This window comes from Chaetomium globosum, genomic scaffold, assembly GCF_000143365.1.
Source record: "Chaetomium globosum CBS 148.51 scaffold_7 genomic scaffold, whole genome shotgun sequence".
Lineage (NCBI taxonomy): Eukaryota > Fungi > Ascomycota > Sordariomycetes > Sordariales > Chaetomiaceae > Chaetomium > Chaetomium globosum.
This window is the reverse complement of record NT_165982.1, coordinates 3,086,461-3,110,969: the sequence shown is the minus strand read 5'-3', so window position 1 is coordinate 3,110,969 and position 24,509 is coordinate 3,086,461. Positions and strand designations below refer to the sequence as shown.

Below are 24,509 nucleotides of genomic sequence, written 5' to 3'. Positions count from 1 at the left end.
CAGCGGGGCCGATACACATACTGGAATAACCCTTTCCCCGCGCCTGGAAGACCTACCTCCCTAGGTAAACTTCATCGCAAGGCCAGTATCAAACCCAGGGCCCAACCGCCATAACCCTAACCCCCAACACACCACCAGACCAGGCCAGACCTTAACCCAAACACGTCACCAAAGCAACAACAATAACACAGCCTGGAACGCTTCACAAACCCTCACCGACCCAGTCCCGACCATACCGTACATACGTACACAAAACACTCGCATCATCTCTCTCCATCCGACTTCAACCCTCGTCCTACCCCCTCCCAACCCGCCGCCTCTTGACCACCCCACCCCCCACCTCCACCACCATCCCCATCCTCCCCTTGTTCCTCCTCCCCCTCATCCCTCCCACTCTCCCCACCACCCACACCACCACCACCACCACCACCACCAGAGCCAGCGCCACCCCCACCAAGCACACTAACTAGGCGTGTACTGGTCCCCGTCCCCGTCGCCGCCCCCCCCACTCGCACCGGGAGGAACATTGCGCCGGACCTCAGCCGAGCGCAGCTCACTAAGCAGCTTCTCGACCTCGACAAACATGGCGCGCGCATCATTGACCACGCCAAACTCATCCACCTTGTACCCCAGCACGCCACTATCCTGCGCGACCCCACCACCACCACCACCAGAACCACCGCCCCCACCGGCGTCCGCGTCCGCGACCTCCTCGTCCTCGTCGACCTCCGGTCTGAGGAAGGCAGGGCCCGGCCCGTGGTGGGGGTCCGGGTTGTACATGACGGCGTTGGAGAACATGTGGGCGAGCTCGCGGTCGAGCTGGGAGGAGTTGATGATGGATTTGGGGGGCATGAGTTCGTGGGTGCGGGGCAGCCAGACGCCCGAGGAGGATCCCTGGTCCGCGCCGTCGGGTAGGGCCGCGGCGGCTTGGGCAGCGGCGCGGTTGCCGTGGCTGATGGCGGCGCGGATGGTTTTGAGGTCCTGCGCTTGCTTGACCACCTTATGGTAGCCCGGGGCGTCCTTTTCGCGGATGGGTGCTGCGAACATGTTGGCGGACCGGTGATGTACTATCTGTTCCATCGCGGAGCCGCAGACTTTGTTGAAGGAGCGCGTCCAGAGCACGAGTTTGGGCGGGTCGGCTGGGTTGAGGCCTTCGGAGAGGGCCTCGCGTAGCTGGCTCGCGCGGGGGGCCCGGCCGGGTGTTGGGGTCAGCTCTTCCCCTCTCCGCTTGGTTCAGCTTGCGGGATGGGGACGGCCCGTTACGCTCTCATCCGCGGTGGTGTCCCCGGCTTCAGTTGACCGCCGTGGCGTGGTCACCTCGTGCTTAACTTTTGGTGGTTCCGACTCCATAGCCGCCTGCTTGACCTGGGAATCTGCCGGCATGGCTACTGTGGGTCGCGGACCGGGTTGAGGTGTGGAAATGCCTTGGGGTCGCTGCGGCGCAGGCTGCCGCCCTGGTTTGTGTTTCGGGGTTTCCGTTGGCCCTTCGCGTTTCGGCGCCTGCTTAAGCACTGGTGGCGCTGAGGGCCGCAAGACGGGGCTCGTCGGCTCATAAGCTGGACTGGGCACGTCGTCATATCCCAACCGAAACTCGATTCCCGGCTTAGGGGTCGACGGCGTCGAGTTCGAGACCCACTTAGTCCCGCTACCCTTTGCTAGTCTCGTAGGAAGAGTCATAGTAGGAGTTTGAGGAGCGGAAGGAGCCGGACTGAACTTAGCCGCCCGCGTGGGTGTCGAAGTAACGGGGAACCGAGGGTGAATGCGATCCACAGCCGCAGGTCGGGGTGGTTGATATGGGGAGCTGTAGCGCTGGCCTGCGTCTGGGGGTCCGGGGGCCGGCGACGGCCCGCCCCGCGGGGCATGTTGCTGATTGTACGACGGCGGTTGTAAAGCCGCCCGATGCTGTGGCTGCTGAGCAGCTAACCCAGGACTCGGCCTGGACGGAACAGCGACTGGCGGCGTGGGAACTGCCGGAATCGCGGCGGCCCGGCTTGGGCTGGGTGGGGGGACCTGGGAGGTAGGATGAAGTGGAGTGGCAGGGCTTGGAGTTGGAACGGGGTGACCTTGATATGGCGGGACGTAGGGAGACTGCGGTTGTGGGGCGTTGCTAGCTGCCGCCGTAGGGTGCAGTGGTTGCTGTTTGCCTGGCTCAGTTATTGAGTCTGCAGGCGCCCTGACCTGTGGCGACTGGAGTGGTGCCGCAAATTGGGCCGTAGAATGCGGGGGGATCAAAACCTGCTGAGGATGCAACGGCCTAGTGGTCTGTCCTTGGATAGCTACCGAGCTGGGATGTGCTGCTGCTGGTTGCTGAGAGCCTCTTGAGGGAGGAATAGGCTGTGACGGTGTATTTGGCATGTTGGGCTGTTGTTGGTGATCCTGCTGTTGTTGCTGTTGAGGGTTCGTCGCATGTCGCCAAGGGGTATTTGGTTGGTAGGGCGGCTCCCATTTCAGCTGCCCCTGTGCGGGTAGCACATTGCCCGGAAGTGACGGGGATTGTCTCGCTCCTGGAGCACTTTCCGGTCGTTGCAGCCCATCGCCTGCGGGGGGTGGCACAGGCGACTGCGGAGGTTGGAAAGAGGTAACACCTTGCGGCGCTTGGAGAACCTGAGGCGCCGTGTTCTGAGACTTCGGGACTGCGGTTGACTTTGTCACCGGAACTCTGGATACCTCTTGCGGACCAAGCTGAGGAGAGCGCGCAAGTTCAGGGTGGGTGGGAGCAGACGGTCGAGGAGCGGAGGATACCTTCTCTGGGGCTGCCGGTTGTAAAGGCGAGAGCCCGTTTCTAACCTCTTTCTGCGTTGTCGGTTGGGGCAGCAACGGTTGTAAATTCCGTAGGGCTTGCTGGGACGTCGAAGAAACTGGAACCTGGGGGGGCCGCGGCAGGGCCCCTGGGGATGGCCCAACCCTACTTGACGGCCCTGGCTCGTGTTTCCCTACGACTAGAGCACCCTGTGGGGTTGGAGGTTTCGGTCCGGTGTCGGGTTCTGTCGTCCCCAATTTTTCCAGCTCTTTTATCTCCCCGTCCAGTTCATCATATTGCTCTTCGAACTTCCGTATTTCGTCAGCCGTGTGGTTGAGATAGGCATCGTAGATCTTGTTGTAGGCACTCTCAAGCTTGCCAATATGTTGACGGGCATCCTTAAGCGTCAACGGCGGCGGTGACTGCAGCTTGCGCTTCTTCGACGCTGGCGACAGGGCACCATCGGGGCCGAGTGTGTTTTCGCTCTCGACCCTCACCTCCTCGCGCAACAGCCTCAGGAAGAGGTCTCGCAGGCTCTCGGGATTCAGCCGCTGAGCATCGAAAGTGTCGTCGTTTTTGATGAGGTTGTTGTTCTGGAGGATCCCGGCGATGGTCACAAAGCTGCCCTCCCCAATACCATGGTTGGCGATGCCGCGAAACAACAAGAGTTTCTCGAGCGGCGTGTGTGGTGTCGTCGAGGTATTCATGCCCCAAATTCCACCCCGCGGGGAACCGAGGGGGTGGTTCTCGACAAGGTGAATTGGCGCCACGATCTGCGAGTTCCCACATTGTCAGCGACCTTGCCGTGAGTCGTCGGGGGTGTGCGTCGGCCGCGGTGTGCCAAACACATACCGGCAGCCCGAGCCCCGCGCTCCTATCAATCTGGGGGATGGGAAAGCTATCGCGTCGATCGGTGGCACTCGGTCGGGAGTTCTCGTTGGGGTTCGACCGATTGCAAGTACTCGTGGCGATTTCGGTGGTATCTTTTTGCGATCTCGGTGTTGGTTCGTCACGTGATTAGATGAATGTTTGTTGTCGATTTTCGTTGGTGATGGCGCAATGAGATGTTTCGAACGTGGTTGCTGGGGTTGAAAGATTGGTCTGTTGGAAAGTTGAATTGAGGAAGTTTCTCCAAGCACGTGCGTCCGTGAGCCATGTAGGCGCCGGGATGTACATACAAATCGGACAAATACGTAATTACAGTACCCTGTGCCAGCCACTCAGTTGCTTGCTGTTTGCTCTGCCACAGTTCCATTAAAATAGGTCCCGTACATATACCTGCGAGGCATCGCTTGTCCGCATCAGTTGGGATTTCTACTCCATAAATCCATGACTTCGTTTTGGAGTTTCACCGGTACCTTGGTCGTGAAGGCGTCTCGGACTTTTTGAGACAGGGTTAGGGTTTAACTGTACTTTCTGACCCTGGGCACCAACTCCCAAACATCTTTTAATTCTTTATCGCCCAATAGTGGAGGTATCGCGTCTGTAGATACGCGTCACCCCTTTCTCCCCAGCAGCAAACTTGAACAACGAAACTTGCTGCGATTACCCGACGACCCAACATGGGACACCACAATATTCAATTTGGAGGCGACGCGTCTTCAAATAACGGCGCTTGGAGTCCACCGAACAGTAGGGCCAAGTGAGTAATTCCATAATCACATGGAATACATGCAATTAATTTGAGGACTACCCCTGACAATGAGGTGTATTTAAGCTTTTGCGAAGAAGACTATGTCATCTCCTACTACCTCGCTGAATTTATCAATGCATTGACCAATGTCGCCTATGGTATGTTTTAAAGTTGTCCCCTATTCTTACCCTCAAATGGCTGCCCGTGAATGCACTCATTCACACTTCCAGTTTATTTCGCCCTCCGGGCCATGTACCCACAAGGAAGCGGCCGCGGCCTCTTCCGCGCCAAATACGACTTCATGTCCATCACCCTCCTCATCCTCGGCATCGGCTCCTTCCTCTTCCACGCCACGCTGCGCCAAACCCTCGAGTTCGTCGACGAGTTCTCCATGCTCGGCCTGACTTGGTCCATGCTGCAAGCATCCCTTACGGCGCGCCAGTCCCCCAGGAAAGCCCGTCTTATTACCATCGGCTTGGCCGTTGTCTATCTTTCCTTTTCCGCCTTCTACCTCCAGTCGGCCAAGATCATTTATCAGGTATTTGCCTTTGTCAGCGCGCTTTTTGGCGTCTTGTTCAGGAGCCAGTACATGTTCCATCTGCTTCAGCCGGCGTTTCCGGATGCGAAGAGGCGGGACTGGAACTGGAGGACTTGGAAGGCTCTTGGGATATGCGTCTTTGGGTATCTGCTCTGGAGTATCGACCTCGAGTATTGTGCCGAGCTGAGGGAGATCAGGGAGCGGGTCGGGCTACCGTGGGCGTGGCTTTTTTGAGTTCCACGGTTGGTGGCACATCTTGACTGCTATTGGCGCTAGTGAATCTATGCAGGTGGCGAGAGAAGTGAACGAAGAGTTAGAAAGAGAGAGGGAGAGGGACAGGAAGCAGGAATGAGATGTGGCTGGTTGCCGTAGGCAAATCAGCAACCATACCAGCAGTGTACGACGATATCCGGGAATATAGATTTACTTTATATATCATTATAAATCTAGAAATGGTGGATCTAGCTCTTTAACGTGGCGCCCCAACCGCCACTCGCTCAGTTTCGTTGTTGTCACCGGCCCAGAGAGAATGCCAGGATCCGGCAGGATTTGCGCCAAATGCATCTCGCTCGAACCCAGATTGAGGGCCAATATTTCAAATACAACTCTGGCAAAAGCTGAGTCAACAAACCCAGAGGTATCTCAGGAAGGATGTTTGACTGAAACATCATGTATTATACCTATAGATAGGTAGATCGTAGACATGCCTGTTATGCGCAGTCACTGGCGGAGACAGCTTTCGAACCTAGGTACCCCAAGATCCTGTATCCGCCCATTCGCTCGCCACGCTTACTTCATGGCCATTCCAGGAAGCTTATCAAACCCTATCATATCCAGCGTTAGTTCTGTTCCAAAATATGCAGGCAATAGATAATCCCGGGGGCATGACTTACATCCGTCCACCTCCTCCTTCACCTTCTTGGTGATCTGACATTTGTTTGCATTATCAATGCTCTGCGTCTTCTGATTCCCACAATCGGCCGCAAAACACCCATTCGCCACATCCATCGCCCTCTGCAGCGCATCCCCCTTCCACCCAAACACGTAATCCCCATGCTGCCCATACCCGGTCGTGTCCCCCGTGCTCAGCACAAACGGCTGGCCCGTCGCCGGCCACAACGACTTATCATTGAACCCCGTCGTATCCCACACAATCTCTAGCATCAGCTGCGGGATCTTGACGGGGTGCGACGCGGGGCAGTTGCCTGTCGAGAGGAACGTCGAGGGCCCCCCCGTCGGGTAGGCGACGTGGTCCTTGTGGTTGGGTGTGTCTAGGTTCTTGCCGTCCCAGCAGGTTGGGTAGAGCACGTTGGATCGGATGCCTCCCGGGCAGGGCTGGGAGGGGAAGCCTTCGCTGTCGCGCCGGCTGTCGGTGCAGGGGGCGGCGTCGTCCCCGCCGAAGTTGGGGCCGCTGAAGCAGCGGAAGCAGGATTGCGTCTTGTAGAGCGGCGTGCGGCGGGCTACGTCGCCGACGAACATCCGGAAGCCCTGTGGGAAGGTTTTCTTTTGGTTAGCTTTGTGCGTTATGGTTAGGGCATGTTATTATTTTTGAGTCATCACGGACCGGCTTGAAGGCGGTGACTTTGCCCTTTCCGGGAGAGATGTAGTAGACGGTCACGCCACCGTTGGTCTGGGTGGTGAACCGGTCGTTGAACAGGAAGCGGTTGGGGATTTGCGGTACGCGCTTGTAGCTCCCGTTCTTGGCTTGGAAATATAGGTTTGCGGTCCAGTAGTTGCTGAAATCGTCGGCGGGGCCACACGTCGTGCAGGTGGCCACCTGGGAGATGTCTGTGTTGGGCATGGACACGTTGAAGGCGTTGCCGCCGACGACCTGGTGCATGTGGGCGCTCGGCATCTTGTCTGGCTCCACGAGGGGGTCGAGACGCTCTATGGTGATCTGGGAGCAGCCAAATCGGAGATGGTTTAGCCCTTGGAGGAACTGGGCGTTGGCGAGCGCCGCCAAGGCGAGACCGGGCCACAACATGGTGCTGGTTAGGTGGCGGTGGTGATAAACAAGACCAACAGAGACTGGGACCACTTCAGAGTTTGGTAAATGCTAGTCATGCGGTGATGAAACAGGAAAAAGAGAAATGTATAGCAGGGAAGCCCATCAGTAAGTACTTTCTTGCCCTCCCTCCGGGCCTTATTGCGTGCGCCCAACGTCACGGGAGTTGTTCCTCAACTGCCAGACCACACCCCCCTCTACCTAGTGCACCTCACGCCTAGTTCAGGTATGGGCGACCTCCCAGAAAGAAACCAAGACTTCGGCACACGCCCGATTGGGTGGGTATTCGCCGGCAGATGTCAAGGAAGCGGTATTCAATTTCATGGTTCCTCCAATCGGCAAGACTCCTGCTTCTAAATGGGGGATGTACAATTCATTCCCACATGTAAACCATAGTTATTCCGGTATCCGATCTCGATATCCCTTTCTCGTTGAGTGTTAATTGCCGAAGAGGTTGGTTTATTTTAGTTTACTCAGCTAGGTAGGAATATGGAGGTCGGGCAATATGTGATTTGGGGCGGCGACAACCCGAAGTGAGTGAAGCGGTTGAGGAATGCCTGGAGGAACGTGCGAGGAACGAGTACTTCCGAAAGGTTCCTTTGCCTGGAGGAACGTGCGAGGAACGAGTACTTCCGAAAGGTTCCTTTTCCGAGAAAAACCATGCTCCAAGCACGGACCAATTCCGCCCCATAAAAACCCCATAAAACGCCCCATCAAAAAAAGCCGTGCCATTTCTCCCTGTAAACTGTGAAGATTTACTGTCATTATCCTAACGATTGTGGAAGCAGCCATGTTGCTTTGCCCGGAGGAACTTGCCTCTGACGATGAGCGTCTCGAAGTTGGGCTTGGCAGTGGTGGTGCACGGACGGTCTGTTGGGGTTTGTCGGCTGTGGGGCTGGCCCCGCTTTATAAGGGCCAATGAGATGGCGTACCCCCGGCCAGGTTCGCCGACGACCACGAAAAGATGCAGATTGCAGGGCAACACGGCAACAAGTTGAGAAGGAAAATAAAAATATTAATTGAAGCAGCTTATTCCGCTGGAAAAGAGCTCCAAAACAGAGCAACGTTGGAGAGCTGTGCTACGATCTGAGCTCGGAAACCCCAGGGTCTCGCCAGAGCGCCGCGTCCTCTACGTCATCGGTTTCAGTACCCTGGCCAGATTCAGGCATGGCAGCCCATTCTTGAAACCACGACTCGTGCCTGTGGTCTTGCTCGAACCGCCGTCTGGTCTCCTCACCCCGTCGTTCCAGCTTGAGGATGGCCTCCCTCATGTCTTTGTCGAGCACATTCTTGGGCTCAATAAAGTCGCCACGCCCCGGTTTCCGAAACAGATGCAGCCCGTCCCAGCTCTGCGCCCTCGACAGCTGCACGTACAAGCTCATGAAGCTGGGTCGAGTCACCGTACCGCTGGAGTGGACGCCTTTGAGGTTGACGAGGACGTTGGAGAACTGCTTGCCCTGGCTCTTCTGATCTGTCATGGCGAAGGCCGGGGTGCAAAGAGGCCCCGTTCGGTGGGTGACCCACCTGAAACCTGGCTTGCCCCTCCATCTGCCTTCCTTGCCCCGCATTTGGCTCGGGATGGCGACCGTCTTGCTCTTGATTAAAATGGTGCCATTGGGGAGCCCGGGGATGGCGAGGCCCGCGCTGTCGTCTGACTCGAGGAGGACGGCCACCGGCGGTCCAAGATGAAGAGTCACATCGCTGGCGAGGGCGATGGTGCCGGCGGCGAGGTCGGGAAAGATGTCGACGGCCTTGAAAGGCGCCCCGTTGACGACCTTTAGCCCGACAAACTGGTTCCGAGTCACCACTACCGGCATCCCTTGGGCGTAGAAGAACAGGCCGGGGGTCGGCAGCTGCGAGTCGTCTCCGTAGCGGAGCACGTGGCATAGGTCCCCCGCACTCAATCGCTTCCCCGACTCAGTATCGTGCTTGGCCGCAAAGACTGAGATGTGCTTACCGTGGGCACGAGCCCACTGGACGACGGCCGCCATGTTCAGGTCCCACCGGTCTTGGTTCAGAGGCGTGATGGCTCTCATGCCGTCTACGAAGGAGGACTCGCACGACGGTGTATAGACGCGTTGGCTCAGCCGCTGGAAGTCCAGCTCGGTCTGCTCCCCACTGCGCAGGCGCCGGAGGAAGCCCCGCAGCCTTGCACAGCCGGCCGCGCGGACCTGTTCGCGGAGGATGACGACGTTCGCGAACTGGAGGACCAGCTTATGCGCTGCTAAGTGCTTTGCCGAGCTGTCCGGTCTCTGTCCACCGGGGTCCCTAGGCGTTGGCAAGAGGAGGCTGGTCTGCAGGACGGGGTCGAACTGGAAGTAAGTCACCAAAGAACATGACCATTGGGATCCCGCCGAACGGTCGATGGTGGTCGTCTCTGTACTGCTTCAGGCGGCTGTCCACCGCCGCGAGCGTGAGACCGCCCACCTGGCTGATCTCGTCGATAACCAGCATGATCATGTTTTTCCACCGCAGCTTCTCTTCTTCTGAGACGTTCTTTGCTGTCGCTGCCCTGCCCTCAAACGCAATGTTCGCCGCCGAGTGCAGCGTCACTCCGCCGATAAGCGCGGCCGCGTTACCGCTGGCGCCCGTCAGGAGCAGCGTGTGGAGACCGTCCTTCAGCCGGAACATGTCCTTGATGGCGTGTATGACGCGAGACTTGCCGGTGCCGCCCTCGCCGCCGATGTATTGGAAATGCTGCCGACCCCCTTCTTCCTGCAGCCGTGTGCCGCGCTCGTCAAGAAACGCCGCCGGTAGCAAGACTGCCATCGACTGGAGCTTATTCAGGGTCCAGTGCCTTGTGAGACCCAAGGTCCACATCGACGTATGTTGCATAACGTCCGAGCTCGAGCCGCATCTGTCCGCCCGGACCGACCCCTTCTGGAGATCTTTCGCATCCGTGAACGGGCAACCGTGGGCTCCCGTGTGGCTCGCCGACATGCGCAGAAGACGGATTCGTTTGCCTGCCCTGGATCTTCGCCGTCACGTTGCTGTCCTCTTTCTTCTGGACCTTCAATACCGCGTCGATCTCCTCGCGGCTGGGCAGTCCCATGCCGCGGAACGGCGAGTCTTGGAGGTCCTGTAGCATGGTATAGAAATAGCGACCACGCTGGGCAGCATTGTTGTCGTCCTGGCTTGGGTCAACTGCCCTCGCCTCTTGGTCCAAGCGCCTCAGCGCCGAAGTCGCTGTCATATCTTTGATCTCGCTGCCTCGAACCGCTGAAAGGACATTCAAGAAGGCTTCGTAGTGGGCCTGTGGATCGATGTCCCCACCATCCAGTCCGACGCCGTCATCGTCCCCCTCCCGGTCCCTCAAAGCCAAACCCGTCGACGACGTCTTCGTTTTCCTGTTCTAGCCCTTGCATCTTTCGGTCAGCACGGGCATCGTCCGCCGAGACGCGTAGCAGAGCGATATTCTGGACGTGTGAGCGGATTCGGGCGCCCAGCTGCCCTCGAGCGATCGCCAAAGTCCTGGTATATCGTCCGCTGGCTCAGCCTGAAACCTTTCCCATGGAACGAAGAGGGCGAGGTGCAGGACTGCGTTTCTGTATGTGACTTGTAAGCAGTTTTCTTTTACGCCAAGAGGACCCTGATACCTACCTCTACAAATTTGTCGTCCTGCTCAAACTTACCTTCCAAGGCGTAGGCGTTAATAGATAGGAGACAGACGAAACCCACTCCGTACAGGTGGCGCTGACACTGCCCAGTGATGGCGGCTTGACTCCGTACGCCCCATTATTTTGCGCTGGAGCAGGACCTGGCTGCTAACACTTCCAAGTGTCATCCCCCGCCAGCTCGGTGGTCCCGACCAGACAGCTCCTTGGCCAAGCACTTCAGCACATGTGTCCTTTGCCAGCCCCGTCGAGCTAGATACCTTTCATATCAAGCAAGGAGTCTGGCCGGAGCCGCTGGTCAAGACTTCGGTGTTCGCCAAACTCGGGTCTTACTTGCAGCCAGAGAACGACCGCCCTCCTCGCAAAGGCATACACATATGCCACGTGCCTCGTTCTCTTCCCCGTCGACCAGCAACCCTGGAAGTCTCTGGCCGGGTGGATGCGGACCGCCGCAAACCCCTTTCCCAAGGGATCGTGGATGGCGTGCAGTGGTCGACTCCTGGGGGTCCTAGACCGCGACCTGATCCAAGGCCCTCGGAAAGTCGATCCCACTTTTCGAATTCTGGTGATTCTCGCCGACAATTGGGAACTCATTCGGCAGAATTCCCCGTCAACCAACAATACACCGACGCCGAAATCATCGGACCCTGTCGGCAACTTGCCAACGACACCATGATCGGCTGGCCCCGGAGTAGTCGCAAGCAGAAATCCGTTCTCTTCACTAGGCCGTGCTGAAAATCCCACTTCCTCGCCTCAGAATCCATCTTCCTCGCCGGTTGCCCCAGAAACCGCAGAACGCGAAGCGACCAAACCACCATCCAGCCCTGGAGCACAGCTAGACTCGATCACGGCCGATCCCGATCAAATGCCCACGGGTTCATCTTCAAGTATATATCACCGCCTTCCACAGCCACGGCTCACCTAACTATTGATCTACATGGCGACGACTCGAACGATGCTTCGGACACAGAAGAATTATTGGACGCTCAACCCGTTTCGAGCAGCAGGACTCCGACAAAGAAAAGAAAGGAACCAAGCTCTCCGGAACCGGCCAGAAGCAAGAGATCCACAGCGGGAAGAAGGCGCGGCTGTATGACTAGCTTTTGAGGTTGACCAAAGAACTGCTTTTGCTTGCTTTCCCAACATTCGTCAACCGTCCTAAAACTGATCGACCAACCATATTCTGATGCCGCTATGGGTTACCTGCGCCGGCCCGTTCCTCCAGGCTTCCTTTGGCGGGCCCGCGCGCAGCGGGCACGGTCACTCCTGTAATAATGATGCTGTAACGGGGAGAAATACGGGTGGTTAAATTGCTCTGTTTCAAACGAAGGACTGGTGACACGATGAAGGAACTCAAACTCATGGTCCGCCACCTTCCCAAGCTGTCAAATATTGCGTGGTGCCCATGGTCTTGGCTGGGCAACCTGCAGCCTCTTGAAACATGAAAGTGCGCGTCAAGACATCCGCTTGGGGCGTTCGGATTAATACAGGGGTTAAACTAGGTACCTGCCTCGAGATGATTGATAACCGATAACAACAACAATCAACACAGCGTCAACACTGTAACACGGCAATGGGATCATGGCATCTAGCTCGAGCTCGTCATTGATTGGAGGAAAGACGATCGACCAGTGGCTGACCGAGATCAAAGGCCGCAAGCGTGAGCCTGAGAACGCGCAGGCGCAACGGCCACAGAGCTTCAGGGATGCCGTGCTTCAGGCGCGTGTCCACCGCGCTCGCGACTAATTCATCGCGACAATCCGCGATGAAGACGTCCGCCGCCTTGCATCACTAAACCATCACGGGAATGACTGCGTGTTATTCCGTCCGCCCGTCCGCGGCAGCTACAATATTTGTTACTTTGTGGGATTTCAAAACGGGGATCGATGGGTTGTGCGCATAATACCTCTGGCGCCCACACTTGCCGCGCCACCCGCCGACAAAGCTTGAGAGCGAGGTTGCCGTAATGAAGTAAGAATGACCCTTCTACTAAATCTGCCAATGTTGCAACAGTGAGGGTGACTAAGCAACCCGCGCATCAGGTTGATCGCAGCGACTACGTCTATCCCGGTTCCTGAGGTCCACGCCTACGCCCTGGGCGACGGCCCTGAACCATTTCCGTCTTTCCTCACCCTTGAATATGTGGAGGGCCGCCAGATAAATTATGCCGATCTCAAATCTCTGCCTGATGAACAACGGACTCGTCTTTATGCGTCTCTTGCCGACATCTACATACAGCTTCGGCGTCTCGTATTTCCCTCCGTCTGCCGCTTAAGCCAGGGCCCAGCCGGCCCCCAAATAGCGAAGAGGAACACTTCCATCGACCTCAATATGCAGGAACTAGAAGGTCTGGAGCCCTCTGCCATTTAGGACCTGTACTACAGAAGCGGCACCCTATCTTCGGCCAGCCGTTATGTGGCCATGCAGTTAGACCTTGCCGACAATGCATTTGCCCGCGGCCGCGGCACCGTTTCAGACGCTGAGCAGGGCCGCGACCGCCTTTACCACCTTCACATGTTCCGCCAGTTTACCCAAGGCTAGCTCAACGACAAGTTAGATCACAGGCCGTTCGTGTTGGCCCACGGAGACCTAGAAGTCTTCAACCTCATCCTCGATCACGACATGAATATCGTCTCCGTTCTGGATTGGGAATGGAGCCGAGTGGTACCTGTACAGCTCTTCAGACCTCCTTTATGGCTGGACAGTACCACTATCGAAAATCTGTTCCACGGCGCCAGGTATAGGCTCTACCTCGACCGTTTTGACAGCTTTCTCGCTGTTTTGCGTGCGCGGGAGCGGGAAAGGTACGGCAACGAACTTCTCGCAAACGAGTGGAACAAGCAAAAACAGAAAAGCGGCTTTATGGTCGCGTACGCTTTGGAAAATTGGACAGCCATGGACTGGTTCGCGAACCGATACATCAACTTACGGATCTCTGGGGGAAAGACGACCTACCGGAGCGCGCCATGGCTTACGTCAATGGTGACCCCGCGCGTCAAGCTCTAGTCGAGCAGAAGGTCCGCGACTGGGATTCTTACACGGCTGAGTTGAAGGAGCTCAAGAACAACAACACCTTGGGCAGCCCACGGGGCCAAGAAAGGACAACAACAGTCACCGAAGAGCAGCAGTCCACGTCTGGTGTTGGCCAGGTAGGAGATGCATATTGAATTCATCAAGTCGGTGATGTATCCACACCCATCCCAGCTCGTCCCCCTTACCGCTTGCTCCGCATCTCTTCCAGCATCTACGCTGCCCTTCACCATGTAACATCTGAGATAGGGGCAACCCAGGTGTACCCCGGGTCCGTGGTCATACACTGCGACACCCCGTCCACGGTCTCACACTCCAGCGTGGTGTTGACCGCCGTGTTGGTCACGCCGCTAAATTTGACCCTGTAACCGCGTTGGTTAGTACCATTTTCCTCGCCACAAAACCAGATACCTAGAAAAAAAAAAAAAAAACTCACGGATGCACCCGATCCAAATCCCTACACTCCCAATCCGCATCCAGCAGCAACATCCCCCCCTTCCCCTCCTCCCCCTCCTCATACCTAAACCGACACTGATAAGGCCACAACGGCAACCCATTCCCACCATCCGCCCCGACCTCGCACTCATACCACCCCTCCCCCCCCTCCCCCGCCACCGCCTCCCCCTGATACACCGGGATCGGATACTGAAACCCGCGATCGCCCGCCATGAGGATAATCTCAAAGGACACGGCGCCGCCGTCGACGCGGAACGCGCTGAACTGCCAGCGCGGCGCGAAGATGCTGGTCAGCGTGCACCCGTCACCGCGCGGCGGGGTGGATGCCCAGCTGGGCGCGGGGTCTTCGAGCGCGTAGGGGCGCAGCGTGGTCGTCAGCCCGGATTGGCCCGTGAGGGTGACGGAGGAGGCCGTGCTGCAGTAGGTGTTGGTTTGGTTGCGTGTGCCGGGGGTGGTCGTGCAGGTTAGGGGGAGGGTGGAGGAGCCGGTGGCGGTGATTTGGAGGCTGGGTGGGTGTTAGTTTGGGCTGGGTGAGGTTGGGGGGTTGGTGTTGGGGTGGGGGTGGTGCTTACGGCTTTGCGGCGTCGACGTCGTCGCAGAACCAGGTCTGGTTGAGCGTGAAGGTGGATGTCTCCGGGTCGAAAGAGGCTTGCGTGACGATGGGGTACTGTCCCACGGACGAGGACTGGAACTCGTAGCCGGCGCACATGAGGTGGGCGAGGTCGGGCTGGTCGCCGAAGGAGCCGCCCGGCATGCAGCTCGCTTGGTAGCCGTTGGCCGGGTTCGTGACGAGCACGTTGAAGTTTTTGAACGCGACTGTGCCCTCGCCCGAGGCGGGCTCGTCGGTGTAGTGAATGGATGACAGAGTCCATGTAGGTGACTCGGACCGCGAGCTGCATCCGGCTGAGTCGTGCCCCTTGGGCCCGTCGGGGTAGACCGGTGTGATAGAAACGGGCGAGGTGAGGGATCCCTTTATGAGGAGGGGTGAGGTGTAGTCCGCTGCGGCCGAATTGTTTCCAGCTGCTGTGAACTTTAAACTGTTAATTGTCAGCGTCGTGTACTAACCCAACCGTCTACATACGGTACGCCTGTCGTCCGCTCACCTCTTCTCTCGGTCACTGCAGGTCCACGATTGTTTGAGGTGGAACGTCGTAGGGTCCCCGCTGATCTCAACTGAAGCTTCGAGCGTGTCGTTTGACGACGGCGTCCCCTGGACGGAGCAGGCATTTAAACCGGTCTTTGTCGTCTCGCAAGCCAGATCTGCCGTGTAGTTGGTGGCCCGGTTCCATACATTGAACGAGATGACACCTTCAGCGTGCTTCACATCTTGAACAAACCAGCTCGGAATTGCGAACGACTTTGCGGTGCATGCAGAGCCATCCGAGGAAGCCCGCGCCGAGACAAGGACAGCCACCGAAGTGGCAGCGAGAAGGAGACGCATGGCCATGGTGTTGGAGCAGTAGGTAAGATCTCCGCACCACGTGTATCTACTTACCCCAAAAAACGGGAACGGGTGGGAGGCTCTTAAGTAGCAAGTGTACGGAATGCTTCTAGAATCCCAGCTCCCGCGGGATCGAATCCTGTACCACCCTGGGTGAGGAGTAGCCGTGAGGAGAAAAGCCTTTACCCCTGAATGCCCGCCCGTCTCAATTAACCAGCAGCGGTTGAACAACGTGGTTTCCTATATACCCAGATGAAAAGGAACATTTGGAGAGATTGATCTGCGCATAACTTAAGAATCAAGTAACCATAAGCCAACTGCCGGCAGGGCCGCGTGGGAGCATCTTACATTGCGCGGCTACCGTTCGCGCCCCGGCCAATAGGAGAAACACGGATCGCCGGCGGGAGGCTTGATTTACTTGCCGAAATAATGTAGCCGCGAGACAACGGGACAAAGTCTCCCAAGGTCGGGCTCCTGTGCGGTAATTAGGTACCCAGCATTTCAGTGAGTTCTACTCCGGATACCGGGTACCTAGAGATAGGTAGCTAGGTAGCCTACAACTCTACATTGGTAACACAGAACACTTAACGTCTACTCAAAATAGTACTCCAAGCTCAAAGGTTATGACAACATTGTATTTCACGGGGAGTTGTAATCCAGCTTAAAGAATTAAAGCGCCTCGCTACCGGTTGGCTTACGATATAAAAATATACAAGAAAGCTCACAATTCTCTAAATCTGAACACCCGGTTCTCTGGACAGTAACCGAGGACCTTGGGAACGTCTTGTTTATTGGTATGCAAAAGCGTGCGTGGTTCCGGAGGTCTGATGTGCTACTAAATTCAAGGTTCATGCGGCTCGGTGCCCTTTTGTGGCTCAAGCAACTTGTAGACATGGTTACTACTTGTGTATCACTGGCCTCGAAACCAAGACGGTCGACCGTTATTCACGACACACAGACTACGTTAGGAGGAACGAAGGTATATGAGCATGTGACAGGTTCCTCGAATGTATGTACACAATCTGTTTCCCCCGCGAATTGAAGTTGACGGCCCGACGGCCTGCAGGTCCAAGGTTCCAAGGGGGCAGTCGAACAGCCCACGACTACCGGATGATGACCCGCACCGCCTCTCTCTGACTAAGCTACAGCCCCTTAGGACGCAGCCCTGACCTCGATGTTGGCTGATCCGGAGCTCTGGTAACCCTCGCTGGCCATGATCATGTAGTTCCACTGGCCGAGGTTGAGGTTGCCCTGGCGCTTCCACTCGTCGAAGTGCTTGCCGGTGTCGATGGTGCCGCCGACGCGCTTCTGGCGACGGACGGACCAGTACTGGTCGAAGGTCGAGGTGCCCTGGATGGACGGCTGGTTGACGCGGCGAGTCTTGTAGATGTCGTAGGTGCCGCCGTCATCCTCGATTGTGCCGAGACGGGAAGTGCCAGAAGACGGGTTGTAGGTGCCGTAGGCCTCGACGATGTAGTACTCGACGAGGGGGTTGGTGGTCCAGCCGTAGAGAGCCAAGTCTGTGCCGCCACGTTAGTTTTGTCTTTGCCCCCGGCTTGGAGCGGGCATCTCGGCTAGAAAGGAGCTGGACTTACAGCTGTTCACGTTGTAGTTGTTCCAGGTGCCGTTGTAGGCAACCTTGCGCGGCGGGCCCGGGTTCCAGCCCTTGCCGCCAACCCAGTTGTTGACGTTGTTCCACGAGACGCTATACGAGCCACGGGGTCCGTTGTTGTAGTCGACCGATCCGCGGCCGTCGGTCCAGAAGGAGTAGAAGTAGCCGTCGTGGGTTCCGGTGCCGGGCTGGATGCCACGCTTGAGAGCCTCAAGCGGGCTGGCCGTGGCGACCGAGGCGGCAAGAGCCGTGAGGAGAAGAGTGAACGAGACCATGACGAAGCGTCCGAGCAAGATATGCTACAAGTTGATGCTGCTGTCTTGTGGGAGTGCTGCTGGGGATCGGCAGTCGATCATGCCCGTCCTCCACTGCCCCTTTATACTATTTCCTCAGTCTCAGTCCCCAACACCGTCCACAATTAGGTTGCCTACCCCATTGGGGACCAAGGTGCTGTCTGATAGGATCGGTTCGTCTCCGCCCTGCACCCCGCATCCCCATTGCCGTGGCTGCATTTGGAAAACACCCGTTTATGGTACCAAGGATCGTCGAGATTAACATCGCTTTTACCCCAGATTTTTCCATAAAGCGCCAAGATCTGCACCTTTTTCTCCGAGATCAGCCGGCAGCGACCGCAACTCGAGCCGCGTCTCGCGATATGAGAATATTCTATATCATTGGAGCGGGAAGCATAGAAACCCGGTCAAGACGATGACTGGATAGAACGCATAGATCACGAGCTTCAGATGCTGAAATGCCTTCCCTGTTCCAGCTTCAAGAAACCAAATTAAGCACCCTTCCGCCATCTGTTGGAGAGGTTGCACTATCTATCAGACCATCAGTGGCAACCATCTCCGCGCCGCCGCAATATGGCCTCCACTCGCGTGCGTGAAAGGCAAGGATATGAGCGGTTTATCTCAGGCGTGCGGAGGAGAAGGGATAAAAAAGGAACGGGGTACAGCGCTACGTGCGGGCGTTTGCCCGGGCGGCGGGTTATTAACTAGAGATCGGCGGTTTGTGCTACCCTGTTCGGCGCTGGAGCGCTGGAAGCCGGGTTCCTCCATTCCAGGAACCGGGACTTGCCCGTCCCGAGTCCCCATATGCCAACACACACGATCTACTCAACCGGCGGAGAAGGCATGCTGGCTGCCGACCGACCGGTATTGCCGTCGATGTGGCAGACGACCCGGAACGAGGGTAAAAGAAACAGGACGGACCAAGCGTATTGTGTTGGGGGAGAAAATGAGGGTAAGTTGTCTAAACACAACAAGACTCTGAATTGCTACCCAGAAGATCGATGGGTGACCAGTATCAATGACAAGGCAATGCAGCTTGCCGGCTTACCCTGTTTCAGGGATCCAGGACTGTCTCTCCAAACCTTGTTTTCCTTCCCCTCGACGAATCGAAGGGGATATCTCAAGAATGGTCTACTGACAGAAGTGAGGGAAAGCATGGGTGCAAACTTGTGGGGACACGCCGGGCGAGACGAAACCAAGACACCGGAAGCAGTCCACCTTCCCCCTGGTGGTATGCAGAGAAGATTCGAATCAACTTTTCCTGCTGACGAAAGACCTGTTTACCCGGCCACGTAACGCCATTCGGATGATATCTCACTCACTACACTCAGGGGTCAACGGGATTTCTGATAGGTTCTCTACGCCACCCGCATTTGACGTAGTCAAGGTACAAGTTACCGCACATCCCGGGCTATAGGTGTGTGTAGAGCGGCAGAGGAAGTGAGCCGCAGCTTTCCGGCGCCATCAGCCAGTCATCCGTCTAGCCGGCTCCGTATATTCCGTTGTGGCAACCTCAATCACATTCTAGGTTTGTACTTCTCGCACAAATACAAACTTCGCTTGGATCGAGCCAGGTAACAATGCGTCCGGTTGTATGCCGTGCACTGCTCCTCAAATCACCCCATAGCCATTCCACAAGCACCCAATCCACTTCGAGCAGCTACGCGCCCGCCAAGAACCATGACTCGGATACCACCGCTGCGTCCTTTGCCGTACGTGCTCACAGCCCACTTCACTTGTGCCCTCCCATACCCCCCACGGGTTTGTCACCTGTGCCGTAGTAGACTGTCCTCTCCTTCCCCCTGGGTGGCCGTAAACACTTCATCCGACAACATCGAAAGTCCCCGTCCGGGCCGTCGCTGTTCCAAACCGCCCTCTCCAGGAGGGAATCACCTCCATAAGCCCCTTCTTTCCCACCTTACTGTCCACCCGCCACTGAGGTAATACCTCCCCTACCCCGGCCACCTTCAGTGAATTGCAACTTTCCGGGGTTGATGACCAGAGACTACCGCGGTTCGGCCACCCATGTAGCCATCGAAGAAACCGTTTCCAACCACCATGTACTGAGGGAGTGGATCAGTTTCTCGGTCCCCTATCTCGAACGCTGCGCCTGGGGATCCCGGTTTGCCAAGGGGACGGAGTATGAAGGGGGCCGGACAGCCCAAAATGACGTGGATCTCATCCCCCTTTTCTGTGTCTCTCGGCGACAAGCCGATTTTCCCGTTTGCTTTAAACAGCCGACGCTCCCACAAGCAAGCCAGAAGGTGGTAGACCAGTTTCGGATTCAGGGACACGACCGCGTTATGCAACACAGAATGGTGAGGGTCAGGCTTGGTGCGTGGAGTCTGAGCTCCTTCAGCACTGCTGGGAAAGAAGGCCCTCAAGGTTTGATGGCCAATCGCCTCCCACAGCTTATGCAACTCTTGGTAACTGTCGGCTATGCTAGGCCTTTGGTACTGGGGGCTCTCTCCAACTTCCTCGACTGAGTCATCGCCGTCTTTCTCGACCGAGTCATTGATCATTGTTCTCCAGAAAACCATTTTCCCTTCATCGAGGTCAACGGGGCTTGCGGGCCAAGTGAGGGGGCTGATCCCCGCCATTTCCATCCACGATAACAGAACACGGGGCACTGTCGTCCACTGATTTGTGTCTACCAGTACGTCTCCGACCTCGTCGATTTTCCCGATCTGGTAGGACTCGGTCACAAGAATGCCGTTCTTGCTCATGCTCAAATTGTTGACGAACGTCTGGCGTTCTGCGCTGTTTTGCCTCGGGCTGCTTTGTCCCGTGCCGTTTTGTCCCGCGTTGAAGGACTCGTACATGCTCAGCCGGCGACGCTCGACGAGCCCCCACTTCTGGGGGAAGGTGCAAAAGCAAGCGTCGGACACCCATGAAGGAACATGAAGCCTTGTGTAAGGGTTTTGAGAGCGGAAGAGCCGCTCCCCGAGAAGCAGCGCAACTCCATCGGTTTCTTTTGTGACGCAGGCATACGTGGCTTCGCTGATGGCCGTCCGTAGGGGCAATTTGTAGCTGGGAGAAAGGGGGGTCGAGCCGGTGACAATGCCGAGGAAGCCATAAAAGAAGTCTCGTTTCCAAGAAACCTGGGATCCGCAGAATCGCCTTCGAAGCTGGGTAAACGTGATGTGCTTGTTATCCAACCGTTGTTGGCGGACAAACACCATGGATGCAATCTTCTCTTCCATTGTCACAACTGCCTCGAAGCCGAGTGCCCGCAGACCAAGCCTATGCTTCTTGCAGCAGGCCCTCGTGGAGTGGTATACCAACCCCTCCACTGCTTTCTTCAAGTCCTCGTATTGGAACATTTTGTCGTCAACCAGGAACTCGATGTGGGCCGGTAGAGCCAGCTCCTGGATCACCCAGGTCCGCTTCCACCAGTCCAGTTCGAGTAGCGCCGTCAACGCCTCGAAATGACCGGTGTATAAATCATTAACGTCCGTCCGTTCCCGGGGTTCACGTTCCGCATCAGCGACGGTGAAGCACTCGAGCTGAGACAAGTGTTTTACCCCGCCACTGGTTGGCAAACAACTCGCAAACATCCCGAGCAGCTCAATGGCAGCGGCGGCAGCACTGAGAGGGGGTGAATCAGCTGCTCCTGGGGAGGTCGACGGGGGCGGCGTTGGGAGGGAGGGAACTCCTAGCCTAAATCATTGGACAGGGTACCCGACCTGGTTAGCTTGCAGCTAGCGGTAAGGAATATAGAAGAATGTCTAGATAGCACGAAAGCGGGAAGCAGAATGAAGCCCGCTAACCTACCAGATCATGCAGTTTTTGCAGTTTTTGTAGATGGCTCCAACCCTCGGAAGTTGCTTTTCCTTCTCGTCTCGGTCACTCTGGTTGATGCATATCGCGTCCACCCAGAGCGTGCGGTCCCCGTCAGCCTTGCGGATGCGGCGTAGAGCGTCCCACAAGTTCTTTCCAATTTTTAAATTGTAGTCTTCGTTAACCTTGATGTCTTGTTTCTCACCCTCGCCGCCCCAGGCATAAGAAAGAGTCTCATATTCTGGGAGGGAGGGGTTATCGTTGAGCAGGTGGACATCAACAGTGCATGCAATCGGGGCATTTTGATCGCCCGGTTGCAGTGTCATAAGTCGTATTTCAGAAGAGTTCGGGGTGAGCTTCGTGTATTGAAATTCGGTCATCACGGGTTCGTTTGGCCGTGAAGAAGAGGGTTGTACGTCTTCGTGGGCAGGCATGACGGTAAGGAGAGTTGTGAGGCAGCAGATGGGAATAGTCGCACGTCGTGCACGGTTGTAAGAGAAAACGCAGCCTGTGTGATATTGATGATCTGTTTAACGAACCCACTCTGACCTAAATACTAGGATCGCATTCACGAGTCTTAACTCTTAGTTGGCCGTGACCGGTGTGTTTCAGACAGATCCTGAAATCCCCCTTCTGCTATCGCGGTTAGCTAAATTACCCAATTGACTAGCATGCCGCCAATTAGTCACCACACACACAACTGTTTGGGCTTGAAGGTTTTTGTAGTATGATAGGCTGGTCGGATTGTGACCAACAGATTTGGCTCTGAACCCTCAGAGTCTTGTTACATTGGGTTCCCATTTCTCTTTCAGTGGGGGCGGACCGTTGGCCTATGGTAAACAAGGCACAGCCAGCTATTTTGTTGGGCGGATCATCTGCATTGCTGATCGCGGGAATCAACAACCAAGGAGGTGAGAACGCGGCCGGGACGCCGCAGCCTTGCTAGACACTGTGAGGTCCTTGGTGCCCAACACCCTTCCTTTTCCCCACATTCACAAACATGAGCCCACCAATTCGACCGTTCAGTTATCAACGGGACGGTCGAGGTTGATGGGAGTGGTTCCGGGGGGTTGGGGGCGGAGAGGATTGTGCTGTTGCCGCGAGCGGTTGGGCCATTGGAGTGGTATCGTTGTCTGGTCTTGCTGATTTCGGCCACTTCGTCGGCTCTATTCAAAGGAACTTTGATTTCATTTGTTGTGATGTTGAGGATTTGGAACTGCGAGAACCCACTCAAGATGCTCTTGAGGCCCTCGGGGGGTGGTCCGAGTTGTCTAAGAGCAAAGGGGGTCGGCTCCATGTCGGCAGCCTGCAGGCAGGCAATTTCCTAGACGCGGAATGTCAGCAGCGGGAATCATTCAACCGACTCCAGAGGCTCCACGGCCTTGACTCCTCACTGAGTCATTCCCAGCCAAACAAACCTCTCAACGCCACATCTATCCCACAGAGGATGAGCCCCTGAACAACGATTGTGTAACCCGAGTTCAAGACATCCAAACCTAATCCCCCGCCCAAAACGCCCCCACAGACCATTGCACCAGCCCACCATGCCCCCCCAAACCCTCACCTCCCTCACCTCCCTCACCCTCATCAGCGTCCCTTACCACGTCGGTCTCCGCGCCAGCCCCATGCACCGCAGCCACGTCAGCGAAGGACCCGACTACCTCAAATCGGCCGGCCTGCTCTCCCTCCTCCTCGGTTATGGCCAACAGCACAACCTCCCGCTCCCGCTCCCAGTCCACGAATTCGAAATCCCCCCCGTCGAAGACACCTTTGAGGGCGAAATCGGACGCACCTTCGAGCTGATCCGCCGCGTGTCCCTCGCCGTGACCGCCGCGCGCGACGCTGCCTCCTTCCCTGTCGTTCTGGCTGGCAATTGTTGTATTAGTGTAGGCGTGGCGGCTGGGCTGTGCGGGTCGCGCGAGCTGTTGAGGGCAGGAGGTTGTGGGAATGGCGGGGATGATGGTGGTGGTGGGTTGGGGTGTGTGTGGTTTGACGCGCATGATGATTATAACGTGCCGGATTCGATGCTCAGTGGCTATTTTGATAGCCAGGGGATTGCTATGATGGCGGGGGAGTGTTGGAAGGGGTTGATGGCGACAGTGCCCGGGTTTCGGCCGTGGTTGTTGAGGAGGGAGGTGCATTGTGGGATGAAGGGACGTGAATGAGGTGGAGAAGGGAACCGCGTAGAGGGCTCCGGTATGGGGGTGGTTTGGGGGGATGCGGCGAGAAGGGTTGATTTTTCGGCTGGGGTACGAAAGGAGCTAGGGGAGCGGTTTACTGAAGGGGGTGATACGGCCGGTTTTGGTTCACCTTGATGTGGATGTTTTCGATGCTTCCCTGGGAAAAGGCGAACCCCTTTTGCGTGTGTGAGTAGGTTGTTTGAGGAGGGATATCACGGGCTGTATGGCGGCCATCTCAGAGCGGACCATCCCGATGGCATTCACCATCGCCTCGTTTGACCCTCTGTGCGACGGAGATGAATCGGCTCAGCGACTTGCAAAGGTTTCTATCAAGGCGGTTGAAGCGGTGTTGGACGGGTTGAGGCGCCGGGGTTTGTTTCGGTGATCTACAGGGCAGAATATGTAGGTAACATTATGTAGTTCAGTAAGTAGTTCAATTGGGATCCAACGGGAAAGACGGTCGTTTGGGTGCTATACGTTGGGTTGTCTACTCTGTAACCAGTAGTGATGAGTTGAGTCGTTAAAATAATCTGTGTGCAGATCTCACGACAAACTTGGACGACCGGCCAGGCCCGCCGGGGAAGGTCGATGAACCGCAAATCTTGGGTTACGCAGACCGATAATTTCAGGAACGAGAATCCACTCCCTTTCCTCAGTTCGGGCGCGCCAGGATGGTCAGAAATGAAGATATCATGCCTTTTTTTTGCCAATTTCTTGTGATGCCACCTCGAAAGTTTGCACGGAGATTTGGATCATCTCAAGGATGCCACCATAAAGCGAGCGTGTCACCCCCACAAGAAGCGCATTTTAGCGGCCGATCTTGGTCTTTTTTCATGGGCAAGGGCATGCATGCGTTGTCCCGAGAATGACGGAAGGCGGGTGTGTCCCCTGGATGTTGTCTTGGGTGCCCTGTAATTTTGCCCTGTCACTCTGCCTTGCGAAACTGCGTGGCCGGTGCCGTCGGACCGAGTCAACAGGGAGCGGATGCATCAAGACGCATCAGAATGCTTCCGCCAGGGGGAGGGGGGGGAAGGGCAGGCTGAATGGACCCTTGACAAAAAAACGTCGAGTGCATTTTGCTGCGTGATTTGGGCCTTGAAGGTCTCCTGGATTTCGAGGCCCCCTTTTCGGCACATTGCCGCAACTCGTGCCGAAGGGAGCCGCCAATGGTCAGGCTTTGGGGCCCA

The 24,509-nt window shown here is 56.6% G+C and overlaps 8 protein-coding genes across 8 annotated transcripts; 2 read left to right on the top strand and 6 right to left on the bottom strand.

Moving 5' to 3' along the window:
• Positions 1-462: 462 nt before the first annotated feature.
• Positions 463-3,896, bottom strand: CHGG_10564 (uncharacterized protein; the record flags this gene model as incomplete). Its single annotated transcript, XM_001228490.1, has 4 exons — positions 463-1,212; positions 1,264-3,513; positions 3,593-3,734; positions 3,880-3,896. The coding sequence occupies 4 exons, from the start codon at positions 3,894-3,896 to the stop codon at positions 463-465; spliced, it is 3,159 nt and encodes a 1,052-aa protein (XP_001228491.1).
• A 406-nt stretch (positions 3,897-4,302) lies between these two features.
• On the top strand, positions 4,303-5,145 carry CHGG_10563 (uncharacterized protein; the record flags this gene model as incomplete). The annotated part of the gene is made up of 3 exons (XM_001228489.1): positions 4,303-4,382; positions 4,458-4,531; positions 4,604-5,145. The coding sequence occupies 3 exons, from the start codon at positions 4,303-4,305 to the stop codon at positions 5,143-5,145; spliced, it is 696 nt and encodes a 231-aa protein (XP_001228490.1).
• A 555-nt stretch (positions 5,146-5,700) lies between these two features.
• On the bottom strand, positions 5,701-6,895 carry CHGG_10562 (uncharacterized protein; the record flags this gene model as incomplete). Its single annotated transcript, XM_001228488.1, has 3 exons — positions 5,701-5,735; positions 5,805-6,399; positions 6,476-6,895. The coding sequence occupies 3 exons, from the start codon at positions 6,893-6,895 to the stop codon at positions 5,701-5,703; spliced, it is 1,050 nt and encodes a 349-aa protein (XP_001228489.1).
• Positions 6,896-7,995: 1,100 nt separating this feature from the next.
• Positions 7,996-11,893, bottom strand: CHGG_10561 (uncharacterized protein; the record flags this gene model as incomplete). Its single annotated transcript, XM_001228487.1, has 6 exons — positions 7,996-9,228; positions 9,344-9,688; positions 9,792-10,268; positions 10,549-10,677; positions 10,864-11,210; positions 11,734-11,893. The coding sequence occupies 6 exons, from the start codon at positions 11,891-11,893 to the stop codon at positions 7,996-7,998; spliced, it is 2,691 nt and encodes an 896-aa protein (XP_001228488.1).
• A 1,893-nt stretch (positions 11,894-13,786) lies between these two features.
• Positions 13,787-15,463, bottom strand: CHGG_10560 (uncharacterized protein; the record flags this gene model as incomplete). The annotated part of the gene is made up of 4 exons (XM_001228486.1): positions 13,787-13,922; positions 13,997-14,521; positions 14,589-15,053; positions 15,120-15,463. 4 exons carry the CDS (start codon positions 15,461-15,463, stop codon positions 13,787-13,789), a joined length of 1,470 nt encoding a protein of 489 aa, XP_001228487.1.
• A 1,146-nt stretch (positions 15,464-16,609) lies between these two features.
• Positions 16,610-17,344, bottom strand: CHGG_10559 (uncharacterized protein; the record flags this gene model as incomplete). The annotated part of the gene is made up of 2 exons (XM_001228485.1): positions 16,610-16,977; positions 17,053-17,344. The coding sequence occupies 2 exons, from the start codon at positions 17,342-17,344 to the stop codon at positions 16,610-16,612; spliced, it is 660 nt and encodes a 219-aa protein (XP_001228486.1).
• Positions 17,345-19,329: 1,985 nt separating this feature from the next.
• On the bottom strand, positions 19,330-21,576 carry CHGG_10558 (uncharacterized protein; the record flags this gene model as incomplete). The annotated part of the gene is made up of 2 exons (XM_001228484.1): positions 19,330-21,022; positions 21,137-21,576. The coding sequence occupies 2 exons, from the start codon at positions 21,574-21,576 to the stop codon at positions 19,330-19,332; spliced, it is 2,133 nt and encodes a 710-aa protein (XP_001228485.1).
• A 1,110-nt stretch (positions 21,577-22,686) lies between these two features.
• Positions 22,687-23,303, top strand: CHGG_10557 (uncharacterized protein; the record flags this gene model as incomplete). Its single annotated transcript, XM_001228483.1, has 2 exons — positions 22,687-23,122; positions 23,194-23,303. 2 exons carry the CDS (start codon positions 22,687-22,689, stop codon positions 23,301-23,303), a joined length of 546 nt encoding a protein of 181 aa, XP_001228484.1.
• Between the last annotated feature and the right edge of the window lie 1,206 nt (positions 23,304-24,509).